Raw genomic sequence first — 17,778 nt, 5'->3', positions numbered from 1 at the left:
CTTGAGCTCTGTGTGGTTGTCCTTTGCTGTGCTGGCAGCAGTGGGCAGACCAAGGCCCTAAAGCAGCTCTGCCTCTGTCCTGGAGGGCAGGTCCAGCTAAGCCTGAGCTGGAACCGGGCTAGCTGGCCTGACCTCGGGGCTTAGGGCACTAAACCAAGGCACCTCGGCCAGTGCCAACCAGAACGTGGCTCCCTGGCATGCAGCACTTGTGGTCCTTTATGCTTGCCCTGGATTAGGATTAGCCCCATTCTTGATGCAGACACCAAGTAGGACATTGCCATTAGCGGGACAGGCAAGCTTGGCCTCTGCCTGCACAGAAACACCTCCCCATCCTGCCCCTTCCTCCCCCTCTGGCCACAAGCTGGCAGCCCCATGGTTCAGGAGCCTGAAAGGATGAGCAGCCCCTCACCCAGCTGGCTGCCCGCTCTGGAGGTGCCTGCATCCTGCACAAGGAGAATGCCCAGCAGAACTGCCACTTGAATAGCCACAGTCGGTTTTTCCCTTTGCACAGATCCTCTGCCCCAAATCCCAGATGCCCGAGCTGGTGGCAGCAGCTGGGAGCCTCCAGTGCTGCAACTGCCATCCGCAATGCCAAAAGCATCACGAGGCTGAGCCGCATCCTGCATCCACGAGGTTTTCCCGTGGGTGATGTCCACAGGTGTCCTGCAGCCTGGGGCCACCCCGAGCCGGCGTGGGACACGGGATGTCCCGGCACCCGGGGCCGTGCTCCGCCGCTCGCCAGCCCTTGCGTAACGGCCCCGCAGCCTGGCTCGACCCGCGGCAGCCGCCGGGACGTGCAGGGCAGCCAGTCCTCCGCTCCCGCTCCCCCTGCGGCAGCCCCAGCACCGCCGGCCGCGTGGCCGTGGGCTCCCCCCGCACGGCCGTCAGCATTGTGCTCCTTAATCGCTGCCGACAGGCACCTGAAATGGATGTTTTCAGCCCACTGGGGCCGCAGGGAGGCTGGTCCGACGGCAGCCGGAGCGATGCCGAGGGGCCAGAGCGGCCCCGCTCGCTGGCTGGCAAGGGGGCCCCAAGCTGTGTTTCCTCCCGCTTCCTGCTGGGTTATCTCGGGCGCTGACTGCGCAGCACCCACCGTGAGGGGCAGCCCGGGGTGCTCAAACATCCCCCCGGTCCTGCCCAGAGCATCCTACCTGCAGGCAGGCAAGGGGCTGCGTTGGCTTCAGTCACACTGGCCCCCGCTGTGCGAGGAGCCCCGAGACTGTCCCTGTTCTGGTGACAAGTGCAGCTGCAGAGACCTGCTGTGCTATATTGCTCTTTCCCACCAAATGCAGCCATCCCCAAATCTCTGCCACAAATCTGTGGCACCTCCAAGAACAGTTCTGCTCTTGTGACTTCCCCCTGGTTTAAGCTACACTGGTGACAAGGATCATACTGCCTCTGGGCTCATGGCATCTCACTTTTCTTTGTGACCAGACACAAAATATGCTCTGTGAGCCCCACAGTGCCTGACTCCCAGCTCAGCCCTTGCAAATGGGGTGAAGCTGAACCCCAGCAGGAGCTCGGGGTTGGAGTCTGGCTCACCTCTCACGTGTGCTGCAGGTGAGGAGCTGGTAAGGGCAGGTGACCGCACAGCACAGCCAAAAAACACCATTAATGAGGAAGTGGATGTCAGTCACCAGCAGAGATGTTTCATTCTGGATTTGCTCTCTGGAGACCTGCTATTTTGCATGCAAAGAGGTTTGCTGAACTCCACAAATGTGCTTCAAGCATTTGTTAGCTGACAGAATCCCCCAGGAGCCACCAGCCCTGTGCTCCTCAGAGACCAGGAGTGGGGCATGTGCTGGGGCAGAACTGCACGTGGCAAAGGCCACGGCCAGGGTGGGAAAGGCAAGGACAGCCCTGGCAGCCACCATGGCCGTGAGGCCACTCACAGTCCTGAGTGCCAGCACCAACCTTACCTGGACGGGTTAAACCTCGGAGAGAGGTGAGGTGCTGCAGCCATGGCTTTGCTCTCCCTCCCTCTGCTTACACAGAAACATTTTCAAGACCCTCCTCTCCACAGAGGCTGTGTTTTACGGCTGAAGCACTAAGTCATTCAGCACAAAACATAAGTCTGTATTTCTTTTGAGACCTCGAGCTCCTCAAGCAGCAGCCACTTCAGCGGCCCTTGCTGGGCCAGAGCGACACCAGCTGCTGCTTGAGCTGGTGGGAGGAGAGCAAGGTCCATTGTATCGGCAAAGTACATTCATTTGCCTCATCCCCACACTGATGAATTGCTCCACTTGCCCGTGTCAGGCTCCAGCACAGCAGAGGATGAACAGCTAAAGCTGCACTAAGCCCACACACTCCATTGAGCTGGGAGATGACTCAGAGGAGGCTCTCCGTGCGGGTGGAGGTGACAATGAACACAGGGGACGAATGCTGAGCGAGCAGGGGCTCTGCTCTCCCCACTGACCCACTGTGAGGCAGGAGCCTGGACCATCCTCACCCTCTGGCCCCCGCTTCAATGGCAGGACAGTCACGAGGGTCCTCAGACAGCCCAGCCCCAGTGCTCTGCCACACAGCAGACAAGGCTGTGGATGGCACTAAGCTTAATTACCTTTTTCCCATTGCACAGAATATCCCAGCAGCTCGCCAGCTCAGACAGGAGCAGTGCAGTGTGTATGGAATGACCATGGCCACCGTCCCTCCTTCTGCAGAACCCAGGCAGCCCTGCCCAGGGTCCCTGGGGGGTGGAGCAGGAGGAGCAGCATCGTCCAAACCACCTCCTAATTCCACCCAAGGCTTCAAAAAATGTAATTTTTGCCTGCAATCTGTCTCAAATGCATTGTGCAGTCTGCCCACCCCACGCACACCCCACCTGCCTCTCCCCAACAGTAGGAACAGCACGTGGCAGCAGCAGCAGCTTCACCCAGAGCCACTTCGGGTCAGTCTCAGTTCCGTGAACAAAAGACGCTTCCCCAGCTCGTTTCCTGACAGAGCTGATGGCCTGTGCCCCTCTTGGGACCCAGAACCTGCTGGGAGGCAGCAAGGGAGGGAATTAAGAACTATTTCGTCTGCCAGAGATAAGATCTCTAAACAAGCTTCTCAGCCGAGAGCTTTAATTTTTTTTTATTTTACAGGTTTTGCAAGGGAATCTTATTCTCCAGAACTGCATCCGCCTCCAACCCCACTTAGAGCTGCCAAAACCTGCACTTCCCCCGGGACGAGCATGCAAGCGGCAGAGATGGAAGGGATGACATGGGCATGACTTCACCCTTCTGTCCTGCTGCTGGAGCCAGGGGCTGTCAGGATTCCCAGAGGAATCCTGCTCTGGCCCTGTGCTGCAGCCCCCCTGGATCAACCCCCCAGAACACAGCCATGGGGTGTCACAGCCCCTGCCCCAGTGTAGGGGCTGGATCAGGCCCTGGGGAGAGCATCCCTGTGAGCAGCAGCAAAGCCCAACATCACTCCAAGCTCTGATTCTGCTCCCTTCACACAGATCCAGCCCCATAGTCACTCCTGTTTAACCTTTTATATGGTCTGTAACCATGTGAAAGATGCTCGTATACCCTCTGAAAAGCTTTCTGGGGATCAGCGAGGGTACTAAACTGGCTGTGCAGAGTTCACCTCCCCTTCTCCACAAACCCAAGCAGGTCATTGTCTCTCTGTGGACCTCAGTCCCTCCTTGTGGTACAGACATGCCCCTGTCCTGGCCCTCCACACACAGACAAACGTTCCTCAAACCTCTTTAGCATTCAAGAAATAAAAGCCCTCCCTTGCTCCTGCCCTAGCAGTTTGCAGTCCCCCTTGCTTGTAGGCCGTTGTGGGATCAAACGCTTCAGGCTGATTTATCCATGGGAGATGGAAGCCCAGACAGATGGGAGGGAGCACAAGCTCAGCAGGGCGATAAATCACAGCAAGGGCAGCTCTGCCTGCCCTGCTCTGCAGCTGTGCCGGTCACCGCGTTCCCAGCGGGATCAATGCTCGAGCCCCGAGCTCTGTCCATGTCCCATTCCCTGGGGAGGGCAGACATCCAGCTCCCCAGGCTTGCTGCACCCCGGCATTATCCTGGCTGTGCTCCCTGCCTGGCACAGCCCTGAGCAGTGACCAGGGGACAAAGCTGCAGGCTCAGCAAGCTTCCCAATTCTCATCTTTGCTCTCCCACATCCAAGGAAACGTGACTCCCTTGGGAAGTTTCCTGGAAAAAGGGGAAGCACACTCGCTGCTGGGATGAGGCTGCCAGCAAGGGATGTCTCGTGGGATCTGGGACAGGACAACCTGCCTTGAACTCAAGCTCAAGGACGTCTGTCTTGCAAAGCTCAGCACAGCACAAGGAGATCCGAACGGGCTTTTGATGAGCTTCCAGCAAGATAAAGGAGCTCCCCTGATCCCGCTCCGTCTCCCTGAGCGAGATCATCAATAAACCAGCGCCGCTGCAGCCCGCGGCTCAGAGGGGCTCTCGACTCTCATGTCCACACGTGTCGGATGCTTAAATTAGTGTCACCGCTGGAGAAAGGAGGGGGTGTCCACCTCAGGGGGCCCCTTTGGTGCCAAGACTTGTCTGGGCTGTCCATCCATCAGCAGGGGGGAAAGAAGGGCCTAGGAGGCAACTGCTCCTGAGGAATTACAGGGCTCTCAGACCAGGGAGGATTTTTGTCCCAAACCAGCCTCCAAACCACCAAATTTATTGACCTGCTCTGTGCAAACAGCCACTGCAAATTCTGGCACGTCCAGGCTTTGGGGCTCCCTCCTCGGGTGCCATTAGTGGGTGTAATGAGCTGGAGATAATTGCTGCCTCGGGGACACAATTAACTCTTTCCTGCCCTGGTCCAGCTGGGGCTTTTGCATCCCACAAGAGCAATTCCCTCTCTCCTTCCCCTGGGTTCCTTAGAAAACTTCAATTCCTCTCCCTTCTCAAAGTGAGCCTCTGAATCAGAGTCTGACGAACGCCACGAGTTCACTGATGTGTGGCTGTGATTTAGAGCTGAAATATATTTGGAATGTATAATTTATTTCAGGTATCTGAGGCACCAGTGAAACTGGGAGCAAGCAGTGAGTAAATCAGTCATATCCTTGTGATGATGGGGGCTGCAGCCTTTATGTTGCTCTGAAAATCCTGCTTCCACACAGCTGGGTGAATATAATGAAGGATGGGTAATATTTGGGGCTGCAGGGATAACTCAGGCACCCTGGAGGAGGTGATGTTGAGAGACTCTAATGACAGTGCTGCCACTGGGACACAACCTCTAGCAGAAAGGTCAGTGTTGCATGGCTCTCTGTCCTGGGACAGGGATCACCTTGAACCAGGAGATCTGGTTTCCAAAGAACTGCTCCAAACCTGGCACCCACCTCAACCTGCCAGGTACCTCCTGGAAGCAGCAGAAGAGGAACCAGGCACAAAGCCCACCCTCCTACCTGCCTCTGTGGTTGTTGCCTTTACAGAAAATCTCTTTTTCAGAAATGCAGAAGATGTGAAATATGAAGACAGAAATTGCCAGCGACTTTTAATTTGGGTTCTGCCAATTTTTCTGTTCCAGCTATTGATTTTCCATAAAGATTAATCCCTGCTCCCAGCCTTCTCTGACAGGCACTCTCTGGATGTTTTGCTTACCCTGAGTGTGGAAATATATGTTTTATTAAGTGTCAGAGCTCACTAATGAGAAGAAGGAGGAAAATCAATTGTCTGCTTATATCTTGATCTCAGGCAGGACTAACAAGTTCTTTATTTTGATGCTGTAGACAGGACAGGCAGAGTGACAAACAATGACAGTGGCTGTCAGCTCTGTCACAGACCCAGCTCTGCTGATGAGGAGGGCAAAGGGTTACGTGGTGTTGGAGGCTTCAAACACATTTGTATGTGTATTAATTCAAAGAGCTAGGATGCTATAAAATCCTATAGTTTAATTGATCTCTGATGCAAAGTGATGGAAAATACTAAAATTTCAGTTGCAGACTCTAAGCAAGTTTATTCTCCTATCCCTAAAACCAGGAAAACAGCTTGGCCAGCAGCTGAGAATAGGAGCAGCCAAAGGGATTTCATTTTTTCCATGCTGAAGTTGGGATTTGGATTAGTATTTATGGAAATAGAAGTACATGCAAGCTCAGTGAAAGTCTCTGCACAACTCCAGCCATAAACCCCATTTCAAATGCACCATGCTGTGCCCACAGAAGGTGCTCAGGTGACATGAGCGTTAAGGTCCCTTCCAGACCAAGCCATCCTGTGATTCTCCAGTTCCATGATTCCTCCTTGGGCATCTGGCACAGGGCCCAGCTGGAGCAGGAGGCAAGGTAAGTTGGACCTCCACAGGACTCTTCTCATACCCTCAGACCACCAAGGCTCATTGGGAAGGACAGCTCCATGTCCCAGCACACACAGTCCAAACAACAGGATCAAGACCCATGACATGTGCATGAACCTTCATTTCCCACAGAAACTTTGTGTAATTATCAGATACTAATCTCCGCTGGCCCTCCTCCACAAACAAGGCTACCAGCCTGCTTTCACTCCTATTTGTTATTTCCCTTGTCTGTTAGAGGATCACACCTGACAGTTGTATAACCTCTTGGCAGCTGTGAAATGAAACGGTAAGCTCTGGCTGCCTTGAGAAGATGCATTGATTTCTTAAAATGACACATCGCCTCCTCCCTTGATGTTCAAGCAGGAGCTCAGGTCTGGCGTTATGGATCCTGCCTGTCATTCAATTAAAAAAGCTTAGTGGAGATGCTCCAGCTGAGCGCACCAGACAGCATTAAGGCTAAGCCCTGACCCAAAGATTTAATAGCAGGGAGTACGCAGGCACCTTCAGCCCCAGAGGCTTGACCAGTTTGCTGACGAGTTCACCAGTTGTGGTGTGGAGCTTGCCACTCTCCTCCACAGTAACACAGCTGACTGGGCAGCCAGGTCCCATAGGAAAGCAGAGCAGGAAAATCCCTTCCTTCCCAGAAGGAAGTTCGCTGCACTTAATGGAGTATTTTATATCCTATTTCAACACAGCTTTCATAAGGATTATGTGTTTAACAAAACTCTTGACACTATGAAACAGCCTCAGTCTCACTGTGGAGAATGAAGTGCTGGTGTCTGGCCTCAGATGGACTTTGCAAGATTCTCCCCCAAAAAGGCAAATATGGGGGAGATTTGCAGCAATGCCATAAAGCCCAGAGGGCTTTATCTGAGATTTAGATCAGATATGAAGAAGCAAGTCCTCCCTGTGAGGGTGGTGGGGCCCTGGCACAGGCTGTCCACAGAAGCTGTGGCTGCCCCATCCCTGGGAGTGTCCAAGGCCAGGGCTTGGAGCACCCTGGGAGAGTGGAAGGTGCAGGGGGTGAAACAAGGTGACCTTCCAGCCCAAGTCTCTCTGTGAACCTGTGATTTCATGGCTCCCACCGTCCCTGTTTCCACCATCCCATTGTGACTCAGCGGCGGGCACCGAGCGCCGTGGTGCTGCTGCCCCGTGTCACTGCCGTATCACTGCTTCCCAGAGGCCGCGGACAGGTCTCGTTGCAGGGCAGAGCAGACCTGCTCTTCCCACGACGCCCGGTGTCACCGTGCCTGAAGCCTCCGAAGGTACGGGGGACCGGGGCGGGGGGGAAAGCGGCTGGGAAGGGATTACTGGGATTTACTGCCATCGCTACCCACGGCTGGGGCGCGGAACGGGATGAGCTTTAAGGTCTTTCCAACTCAAAGGATCCTGTGAATTAGGGAGGGAAGGATACAAATGGCCCCTGGGGCTGTCCTGGTTCAGCCGCAGCTCCACAGGCCGAGGGGTCGCCGTGGCAACGGCCGCGTCCTGCGGGGCCGGGCCGGGCCGGGCCGGAGCGCCTGAACACAGCTCCAGGGGCCTCAGAGAGACCTGGACACTGCTCCCGGGGCCTGAGGAACACCTGGACACTGCTCCTGGGGACTGAGGAACACCTGGACACTGCTCCTGGGGACTGAGGGACACCTGGACACAGCTCCCGGGTCTGAATAGCACATGGACACTGCTCCCGGGGCCTCAGAGACACCTGGACACAACTCCCGGGGCCTCAGAGACAACCGGACACAGCTCCCAAGGCTTGTGAGACACCTGGACACGGCTCCCAGGGCCTCAGAGACAACCAGACACAGCTCCCGGGGCCTGAGGGACACCTGGACACTGCTCCCGGGGCCTCAGAGACACCTGGACACAGCTCCCGGGTCTGAATTGCACCTGGACGCTGCTCCCAAGGCTTGAGAAACACCTGGACACTGCTCCCAGGGCCTCAGAGACAACCGGACACAGCTCCCGGGTCTGAATAGCACCTGGACACAGCTCCCGGGGCCTGAGGGACACCTGGACACAGCTCCCGGGGCCTCAGAGACAACCAGACACAGCTCCTGGGGCCTGAGGAACATCTGGACACAGCTCCCGGGTCTGAATAGCACCTGGACACTGCTCCCGGGGCCTGAGGGATACCTGGACACTGCTCCCGGGACCTGAGGGACACCTGGACACTGCTCCCGGGTCTGAATAGCACCTGGACACTGCCCCCGGGGCCTCAGAGACACCTGGACACAGCTCCTGGGGCCTGAGGGACACCTGGACACTGCTCCCGGGTCTGAATAACACCTGGACAAAGCTCCCAGGGCCTGAGGGACACCTGGACACAGCTCCCGGGGCCTGAGGGACACCTGGACACAGCTCTCAGGGCCTGACAAGGTGGGCCAGAGTCCGAGGGACAGCCCTTGGGTGTCCCTGCAACCTCTCCAAACCCTGGCCTGGGTGAGCACAGAGCTCCCTCCTTGGGTGATGCAGCCCCCTGGCTGCAAACAGAGCAGCAGTGAAGGGAATACAGCCAACTCCCTGGCAGGAGAAAAAGGGGAAAAAAAAGGGGGGGGATATAAAAACATGGGAAAAGGCAAGGGAAAATAAGCACAATGACAGCTCGGTCTGTGGGCAAACACATTGCTTGTCAGAGCCAAATCCCTCCAAGAGTGGGGAATGTCACCTGGCACATGTGCTGGTCCTACTGCTTCATACACGATGCCGGGAGCTGGCACTGTTTTGGTTTAGGTCGGGGTTTTTTTTTGTGGAAAGAAAAAAATGAAAAGGAAATACAACTTGTTTTTCTTTAGCTGGCAGCTCTCTTGGAAGATAAAGTTGCAAATGAGTGACTTACTATAAACTGTGGTGCAGCTCAGGGCCAGACAGCTGAAAGGTTTACAAACGCTTGGAATTCCTATGAGGAAGTGTTATTAGCTCTGTTATGAATTTAGGGAAAATGAAGCCAAGAAAAATGGCTTTGTTAAGTGGATCTCACAGTCTAGCTTCTACAGGGCATGTAAGAATTAAGATATCCCAATTAGATCTTAGTTTCAGAATACTGTATTTATATTGTTTTCAAATCAAGTCTATTCAGCTTGTGAAAGCCACCTAAATATCCATCTGGGTTCTCATTACAGTATCACTGACAACAGGGACACGGGCATTTATTTAGCTAATTGCTGTTTGTGGTACATAAGCTGTGTGAGCCACAGGCACTTCAGCTACAGCACAGCAGAAAAACACTTTCCACCTTGGCACAGATGGCACCATCAGCCAGGGTACATCTTTGCCAGTAAATGAGGTGTAAAATCATCCCAGAATGGTTTGAGTTGGAAAGAACCTTGAAGCTTGTTTCATTCCAATGCCCTGCCATGGGCAGGGACACCTTCCACTCGACCAGGTTGCTCCAAGCCCCATCCATGTGGCCTTGAACACCTCCAGGGATCGAGCAGCCCCAGCTTCTCTGGACTATCTGTGCCAGAGCTTCACCACCCTCACAAGCAAGAATTTCTTCCTATTATCCAATCTAACCCTGCCCTCTGCCAGTTTTAGGCCATTCCCCCTTGTCCTGTCACTCCAGGCCTCCACGAACAGCTAAAATTAAGCCAGCAGAAGTGGTGCTGCAAGAACCACTGCCTAACCACGCCCCCCCCCCCGAGCAAACTGTTACCTGCTTACAGGTGCTTTACACCTGTGTCATTCTCTTGCTGTACACTGCAGAAAAGCAAGTTGAACTCATGGTCTGAGATGATGCAAACTAAACCCAAAGATAGGGAAAGCAGCACATCACAGAAAACACTGTCAGGTTATGGCTGTGAATCCACTGGGGAAGGTAGAAATGCAAGGAAAACACTGTCATTCCTCTTGGAAGCTCTCGTAAAGTGGCACTCAGTGGATTGTGTTGTTCTGCCTGCTGCATTCCAGCTCATGTGGGGGCAGAGGGTTAATTTGAATCACCAATGTGATTATGTAGCTGTAGTAACTGGCTGAGAAGATGGGCCTCAAACCTCAACAGCCTGGCAGATTACAAAGAGAGAAAAATAGGCATCTCCAGAGAGGCAGAAGAATGGAAAGAAATTGCTTACAGGAGTACAAAGGCAGCTAATTAGAATGAAACAAGATAATAAGATAGGGAGAAATTTTGGCAGAGTGTATCAGAGAATAGTTCCTGTCAGTGAATCTATTAAGTAGAGGTAGAACCTCTCAAGGGCGGGTAGAGGGAGACCAGTTGGAACACATAAGTAGAGGATACAGAACATTAGAAACCACACAAGTATAAGAGAAAATTCCTCTGGAACTACATCTAGTCTGACAGTTCTTTATGAACTAAGCTTTAATTAGGAGAGAAGAGTCACAGCCATGATTGTACTCCCTCACAGCTGCTTTTCCTTTGGTTCCTAATGTTAGCATTGTTGCTTTCCTACAGAGCACCCAAGCTTTGGAAACATGGCTGAGGTTTTGCATGAGACTGAAAGTGCTTCGGACAGTACTGTACCCAGAGAAGAGCAGGATGACAATGCCAGCATGGAGCAGTACCTGAGAAACAAAAACCTTGTTCTGGATTTCCTGCGCTCTGACCTGAACCCCCACCACCTCCAATACCACTGGAACAAAGTTCATCTTCTGAAGAAGTGTTACTTTTACTTGAAGTTTGAGCCCAGACACGTGTGCGTGAGAGACCAGAACAATATGATGATTTTTGCTGACATCTTGCAAATAGCAAACCCCTGCCAGCTACAGAAGATCAAGAAGGTGGGAAAAAACCAGACAGAAATCCAGCTGGCACTTTTAACGGAGCTGTTGGAACAGTTGGAACGAGGTCGGGAGGAGCTGAGCCGTTACGTACAGATCTGTGACGTGGAAACTTTCCTCTCTCAGTGGGACTTGAATATAAACAGACTGCTCAAGCTTTCCATGTTTTTCAATAAGCTCATTTCCTTGGAAGAGCCAAGGAAGCTCCATATCAAGCACAGTTTGGTATCACAGATACATCTTGGAGGTGCTCTACACCCTCCCATTAGTTTTTCTCTCTATACGAAGAAGCCTCCGATTTTTGATCGGATGGAGTCGTTTGCGTGCCAGACCTGGGCCCAGCTCAAGTGGTTCACTGAAAGTCAAGAGTCGCACCTTGAACGATGGCAGCTGGAGATCAAGCTGGTGACAGATGACACTCAGACAGAACCAGGATACGGTCGGATCCAGGAAGTCATCTCCAACCCGTGTGTAATCAACCACCTGCTGCCTGGCAGGTTGTATGAGTTCAAAGTGAGGAGATCCAACACTCACACGCTCGTCTACTCGCAGTGGCACGACCGCATTATATTGAAGACAAAAACCCACCCTGCTGAAGACACCAAGGAAGCCCCCAACCGCGGCCTGATGAGGCAGCTCACAAGGCCGACTCCCTCAGTTTAATGGTTTAACGAAAAAGATGAGTAAGGGTAATTAAAAATAAATTGTTTAAACAGTTTGCTTAAAATCAGACTCGTTCTGTTTTCAACAGCAGTTGTACAGGTGCCTTCCCAAAAATTTTCCAGGTTAGTGGTAACCCATTCAAAACTCCTCACAAAAAATCACATCTTTAGGCAGCATTTGGGACTCAACACTTTTGTCCCACTGCCAGAGGCAATAGGTGGGAGCAGCCACAACCAGGAAATCTTGCAGGACACCTCCGAAGCAGAGCACAGGAGACAGAAGCATCTCTACCATCCAGTGCTTTCTGTCCACTGAAGGATGATCAGTGCCAGCTTCTTCCAATGAAGTTTTGGGTTTTTACTGTCCTCCCTCCAAAATACCTGAACTGAATTCTTAAGCTCTTCAAATCACCCACCAGTCCATCACTGGTTTCTCTCACCCTCTACACGCTGTGCCCAAGCCTCCCAACAAACAGGGAAGGAACATCAATATGTAAAAAAAAATATTTTTTCTGCCAAAAATCTGCAGTTAATGTTATTTTTCTTTTTAACCATTTGGTTCAGTCCAAACAGAGCTGCCCCCACACAGATTCTAGTCAAACCACAACACAAACAGACATTTTAGTAATAAAATTTATTATTTAAATAAATTCAAATCATTTTTACAATTATGGCTTAAATATCAAAAAAGGAATGTTGAGATTCATTCTTATGAACAGTCAAAGCAGATAAAAATATTTGTATCCAAAAGGTCATTTGAGGTTTCCTGCAAGTCACAGACATACAAAAGATAAAAACCTGCCCCATTTCAAGTTCCTTGATTCAGATACTTCATGACACTTGACATTTCATTTCTATTTTTAAAAACTCCAACAATTTATTGCAGTAAATTGATTGTCCTACACAGATCTGTCCAAATCCTCACAAAACAGTCCAGCTGGCCTGATCCTGGGCTCCCTTCTGGCTGCCTGCACAGGTTCCCCTCATTCAATTTGTGCTTGAGCTCTAGCTAGGGCTGAGGAAATTAAGTTAATGCTGTTGGATGGACTGATAATTTGTGTCCTGCAGCCACGTGCTTTTGTCTTTATGGAGAACACAGAGGCTGTGAGTGGACAGATGCCCTGGGCAGCACGCTGCCAGGGTGTTCCTACTGGGATTACCAAAAGTTTGGTATTTTAGAAATATCACTCGAACATAAAATTCTTTCAAAAGTAAATTCAAAACGCAACATGCAAATGAAACCAGGCTAATTTGAACTTTTTTTCCTCTGTCGATATCTATGATTCTCTCCATGAGCATAAGGACAAGAACACGACACTCAGCTGTCACTACAGTCTATAAAAAGTTTAATTGCACTTTCTGCTATCCCTGACTATTGCATGACCAGCTTTCCAGGAACCTGATGACAGCACCAGCAGCCCAAGGACCCAGCCTGGCTCTAACTGCTGCTTGGGTGCATTTCCTAATCACCAGTTATAAAATACATCCTCAGAGGAACAAAAAAAAAAAAAAAAATTAACACGTATATTGTCTTGCAACACCAAGGTGACCAAGCAAAACATTTCATTCTACCTCCATGGGGTAGAAATAAATGCTTTTTTCCCACTAAGGATAAAAGGAGTTGCTTTATGAGGACTTTCTCTTGGCCAAACCCCCTCCAAGAGCACTGACTAAGCCACTTATCTGGGGTGAGTCTCCTTGTTTTTTTACATGTATGAAACTACCAGCACAAAACCCAGGGGAGAAACTCTTCATTTACAGGAGATCATGAAAATGAGACCCACTGGTTCTAAAGGAACCAAGGTGGATTTGTTAAATTAAGCTGGCACCGTGCTAAAGTAGTTATTCCAACAATTCCAGCATTTTTTGCAATTCTCTGTAGCATCTCAGAGCTAGATGATTACATTTCAGTAGTCCACAGAATGATCCCTACACAATCTTATTTTGGAATTACAATAATATTTGCTGATCAGGCTGGTGCAGAATCTTTTAAGATCATAGGCAGGATGACTTCAAAGAGGAACAATGAACTTTACACCTTACTAGCTTTAACCAAGCATCTTTAGAACCAGCAGGAGATACTCCCTATGGGTTTTTGTCCTTCATGGAATTGCCAGCCATATGCCCACTATTATGCCTCAGTAGGACGAGAGCAAGCCTACGTGGTCTTTGGCATACAGCTCAAACCCCACAAAGGCAGACTGCAGGAAAGTAGTTTAAACTAGGAAGAGAACAACCAAACCTCTCCATAGGTTCTGGTGTCAAGTCAAACACAGAGTCATGAGAAGAATCACAGCATTAAATAGAGACTTTTCCAGACACAATGCTTTCCTATTGCCATTCCTCCACAGGGGAAAGAGCCATGCTGGATTTCAGTTGCAAACAGGACAAAATTCCTCTTCCCATAGTGCTGTGACATCACAGGGATCCACGCCACAAGGAAAACTTGTGTGATTGCATCTCAGCTCCATCCCACGTGAACACGTAAGGACAGCCAAGCACGTGGTTTGGGGAGAGCCGAGGCAGGCACTTAATACATTCAGAATTGAAATGAGATAAAAGACACCCTCCCTCAAAACTGTCATGCTTCCAAAAGCAGCTCCATGATTCTCAAAGGGCACCATTCACCACAATACATCTCTACCATCCACATGTCACTCGATTAAAGCAGCCTCTCTGGTGAACCACAGCTTCCAGCTCACAGAAGTTTGGCTACAGAAAATATAAAAATACATTATACACATACAGTCCTTCACTGCTCTTAAAAACTCAGGCCATAAGGCTGTGAAACAAATTCACGGAGTTAAAAGTTAATAAATTAAAAGCAGCTTTTAAAAAAGTGGGGTGGGAAAGGGAGTGGGGGGATCAATGGGAGATTTCAAATAAAATTCTGAACAGTTTAAAATGGCCTGACAAATCCCAACATTTCCTGGTAGGAGAGGTCCCCGCTTTTCATTGCCTTTATGCTGGTGAGGACAATCTCCTTCATACAAAGAACACATAAATCTATTTACAAAATCACCTTGGCCTTGCCGCTGCGATATTTACACGCTCAGAGAACAACACTTTGGCTAGACAAAGAGTGGTGCATGCATTTCTCATTGCTTTCCTCCTTCACTTAAAAAAAAAAAAGAAAAAAAGTAAAAAATGAGAAGTCTTAAAAATCTCCTGTCCTTGGATTTAAAATGAGAGGCAGTACTCAGAAGCTTTGGTCCTCCATGGCAAACAGCTGCGCTGCTCCACTGCGTGCAGTCGTTCCACCCCGATGAATGGACTGAGCATTTGATCCCCAAAGTGCAACCCTGACAGCTGGAGTAAATATTTGGTCCCCCCAAACTGCAGCTGCAGTGGCAGGTAGGATGAGGGTTCTGCTGAGCAACTTACAGCTACAAAAATAGTATCATCATCAGTAAAGTCACATGCCCATCTCCAATGCCTTTTTGGTTTGCTAGAACTGAAAGTTCCTGCCCAAGATTGCACTGATTATAAACAGCTCAAGGTGCTGAAGCAGTCGCTGAAGCTGAGTTGTCACGGTGCGGGAAGCTCCCAGATCCCCGCTGCATTTGGCTCCGTAGGACATTGAACAATGGAAAGATTTGGTCCTTCCCAAGGCACACATAACGCAGTTCAGGCGGAGAGGGCCCATCCTCACCGGCAGAGGGCTGAGGGCCTCTTAACACGAATCTCCTGGGCTGCAGTGCAGCTGTTGTGGTGGTAGTAATGCTGGATCAGTCTCCTCCACAAAGGGTTGCACTCCAGGAGGTACCGGTTCCCTGTGGGCACCGTGATGGGGACAGCAGGTTAGTGGCTAGGAGAGGCTCGGCTGATACCATTTTTCTCTATAACCTCTAGCTAATGGGTCACTTGCAGGGACACATCTGTGAAATCCCAGCTCCATTTTCCATTCTGTCATATCTGTGAGCAGCTTCCCTACACATCACAGCCTACACCTGCATGATTAGGAGCAAAATGAGCAGCCAGATTTTTGTTAGGACAGAGCTCTAGCATGAAAGCAGCAGAAACAACATGGTCCAAAACAAAGGGTGAGATAAACTAATTTTATTTGCTGTATTCAAGCTGAGAATGAGCCCTGCTTTGCCCAGATTGCCCAGTTTAAAAACCTCAGACTAAAGGGCAGAAGAATAAAGCAAGACCACTTGTTGTACTAGTTTGGATCACCACCCCTTTATCCGAGAATCCTACACCCCTAAAGGCTTGTGCATCGTCCAAGGATACCCACCTATGATGCAGAGTCCCTCCTGAGCTCTTGTGATGCCAACATTGACCTGGTTTGGGTCGGTAATAAACCCCAGGTATTTCTTCTGCCAGCTCTTTGTGGGCTTCCTATCGATCTCAGACCGGGGGCAGGAGCGTACAGTTGACAGGATCACATATTTCCATTCACTTCCTAGAAAGTGGAAGCAAACCAGATTTTCTTAGAAGGAAGCATTGGCCATTTCTCTACCCCACAGGACACTCATTACTCTACTGCTGCCCTCTGGATTTCTCCAGCTTTGGAGGCCTTTGGACTCCTGGCCATAGCTTTCCAAAGAGAACAAATGTCTTCTGGCAGTTCTCTAACACCCTTCTCAGATATAGAAGCACAGAATCACAGAATGGTTTTGTTTGGAAGGGACACGGGCAGGGAACCTTTCACTAGAAATCTTCCACTAGAGATCCTCCACCTTCCTACCTTCAGCAGCCTCACCCTGCCCAAGCACTCACTCCAGAGGCTTCCAAAGGATTTACTAAAATCACAAATCACCCAGAAATCTGGTCTTCCCTGGCTCAAACGACCCTGGGACAGGGTTTGCTCCAAGACTGTATCCGTGAGCAGCTCTCCAGGAAGGCAGGAGGGGACAGACCCAACCCTCCCCCTCCTGTGGCCTCACCTTGACTCTTCATGATGGTGCAGACCGTCACCCCGCGGACGCCCTCCCTCTGCAGGCTCTTGTTGATCTCGGACACCTGGGCGCTGTAGGGGCTCAGGATGGCGATGCTCTCCGGCCGGATGGCGCCACCTAGTGTCAGCTGCTTGGCGATCCGCACCTGCGGACACCCGCGTCCTGCTCGCCGGGGAGCGCGCCCGGAGGGGACAGCCCCCCGGCACCCCTCCCCAGCCCCGTGACGGTGCCTGCCTCGGCATCACCCCGACACCTGCCTCTGCCCAGGGGCGTCCAGGTGTGCTCTAGAGCCGGGAGGCACCGGGCAGACGCTGCTGATCTTCGTGTCCTTATCATCCCTCCACAATTCCAGCACAACGCCCTCCCTTCTGCATCCCCAGCAATTCCCCAGGACCCGGCTCACCACTTGCGCCACTTCCTCCAGGTTAGCTTTGGAGTTCTCGTTTCCTTCCTCAGTAGAAATCATGAGGGAGTGCTCCTTCCCTTCCACGTGCCCGAAGATGATGGGGCAGCAGTTGTTATCTCTGTGGTGGAGAACGCTGGGTTTCTGAGTAAGCTGAGAACATGTTTTCAAGCGCCTTTCATAGAACTCCTGGGATGGGAACTCGCAGATGCTCTTGTGCTGGCAGAGAAAAGGGGGAAACTGAGGTGAACAAAATCCAAGGAACTTCTCAGTCTGCAGCATCTTTTTGGGCGGGCTTCACCCACAATGCCATCCTGCTGGAGCTGGCACTGGCATATTCCTAGATATAATCCTGCGTCTAGGAAGGGGAAGCACGAATGGAGGCTATCTGGTGCTTAAGGCAAGCCTGGATTTTCTGTGACGGAGAGAAGACAATCCACTGGGGAGCCTCACCATGCGGTACTGCGTGTCCAGCATCCACGCCTGGCCCTGGTAGCGCTCAAAGAGAGACGTCTCCATGCCAAGACTCTTGCAGACATCGTTGTTAACCACCGGCCGCAGCTGTTTGTGATCCCCCAGCAAAACAACCTGGGAGGAAGAGCAGACACCTCAGCTGCGGGGCGGTGGCACTGCCATCGGCTCTTTGACAGGCGCTTTGTACACAGACATTCGGTGCTACCTATTTATGTCACGCTTACAGCAACCTCAGCCAAAGACCACATTGGACATGACATCAAGATCCTGTCCTAGATAATGTTTCCATCTGATGGGAGGAAAATAAAGAACCATAGAATTCTAGAAGCACAGAATGGTTTGGGTTGGAAGGAACC

At 51.1% G+C, this 17,778-nt stretch overlaps 2 protein-coding genes across 3 annotated transcripts in view; one reads left to right on the top strand and one right to left on the bottom strand.

Annotated features, from left to right (window-relative positions):
• Positions 1-8,495: 8,495 nt before the first annotated feature.
• FNDC11 (fibronectin type III domain containing 11) lies at positions 8,496-11,642 on the top strand. Its single transcript, XM_040080302.2, has 2 exons — positions 8,496-8,621; positions 10,654-11,642. Exon 2 carries the CDS (start codon positions 10,674-10,676, stop codon positions 11,640-11,642), a length of 969 nt encoding a protein of 322 aa, XP_039936236.1. The 5' UTR covers positions 8,496-8,621; positions 10,654-10,673.
• Positions 11,643-12,322: 680 nt separating this feature from the next.
• The window catches only part of HELZ2 (helicase with zinc finger 2), a 29,764-nt gene continuing 24,308 nt past the window's right edge, over positions 12,323-17,778 (bottom strand). For both annotated transcript variants that reach the window (XM_040080006.2, XM_040080005.2), the window contains exons 16-20: positions 17,402-17,536; positions 16,949-17,167; positions 16,534-16,690; positions 15,882-16,049; positions 12,323-15,414 (exon numbers count right to left, since the gene is read on the bottom strand). In XM_040080006.2, coding sequence (XP_039935940.1) covers positions 15,290-15,414; positions 15,882-16,049; positions 16,534-16,690; positions 16,949-17,167; positions 17,402-17,536 — 804 coding nt within the window. In that variant the 3' untranslated portion in view covers positions 12,323-15,289. The remainder of the gene's footprint in view (positions 15,415-15,881; positions 16,050-16,533; positions 16,691-16,948; positions 17,168-17,401; positions 17,537-17,778) is intronic.

The sequence above is a fragment of the Hirundo rustica genome, chromosome 16, assembly GCF_015227805.2.
Source record: "Hirundo rustica isolate bHirRus1 chromosome 16, bHirRus1.pri.v3, whole genome shotgun sequence".
Classification (NCBI taxonomy): domain Eukaryota; kingdom Metazoa; phylum Chordata; class Aves; order Passeriformes; family Hirundinidae; genus Hirundo; species Hirundo rustica.
This window is presented reverse-complemented; position numbering and strand designations above follow the sequence as displayed.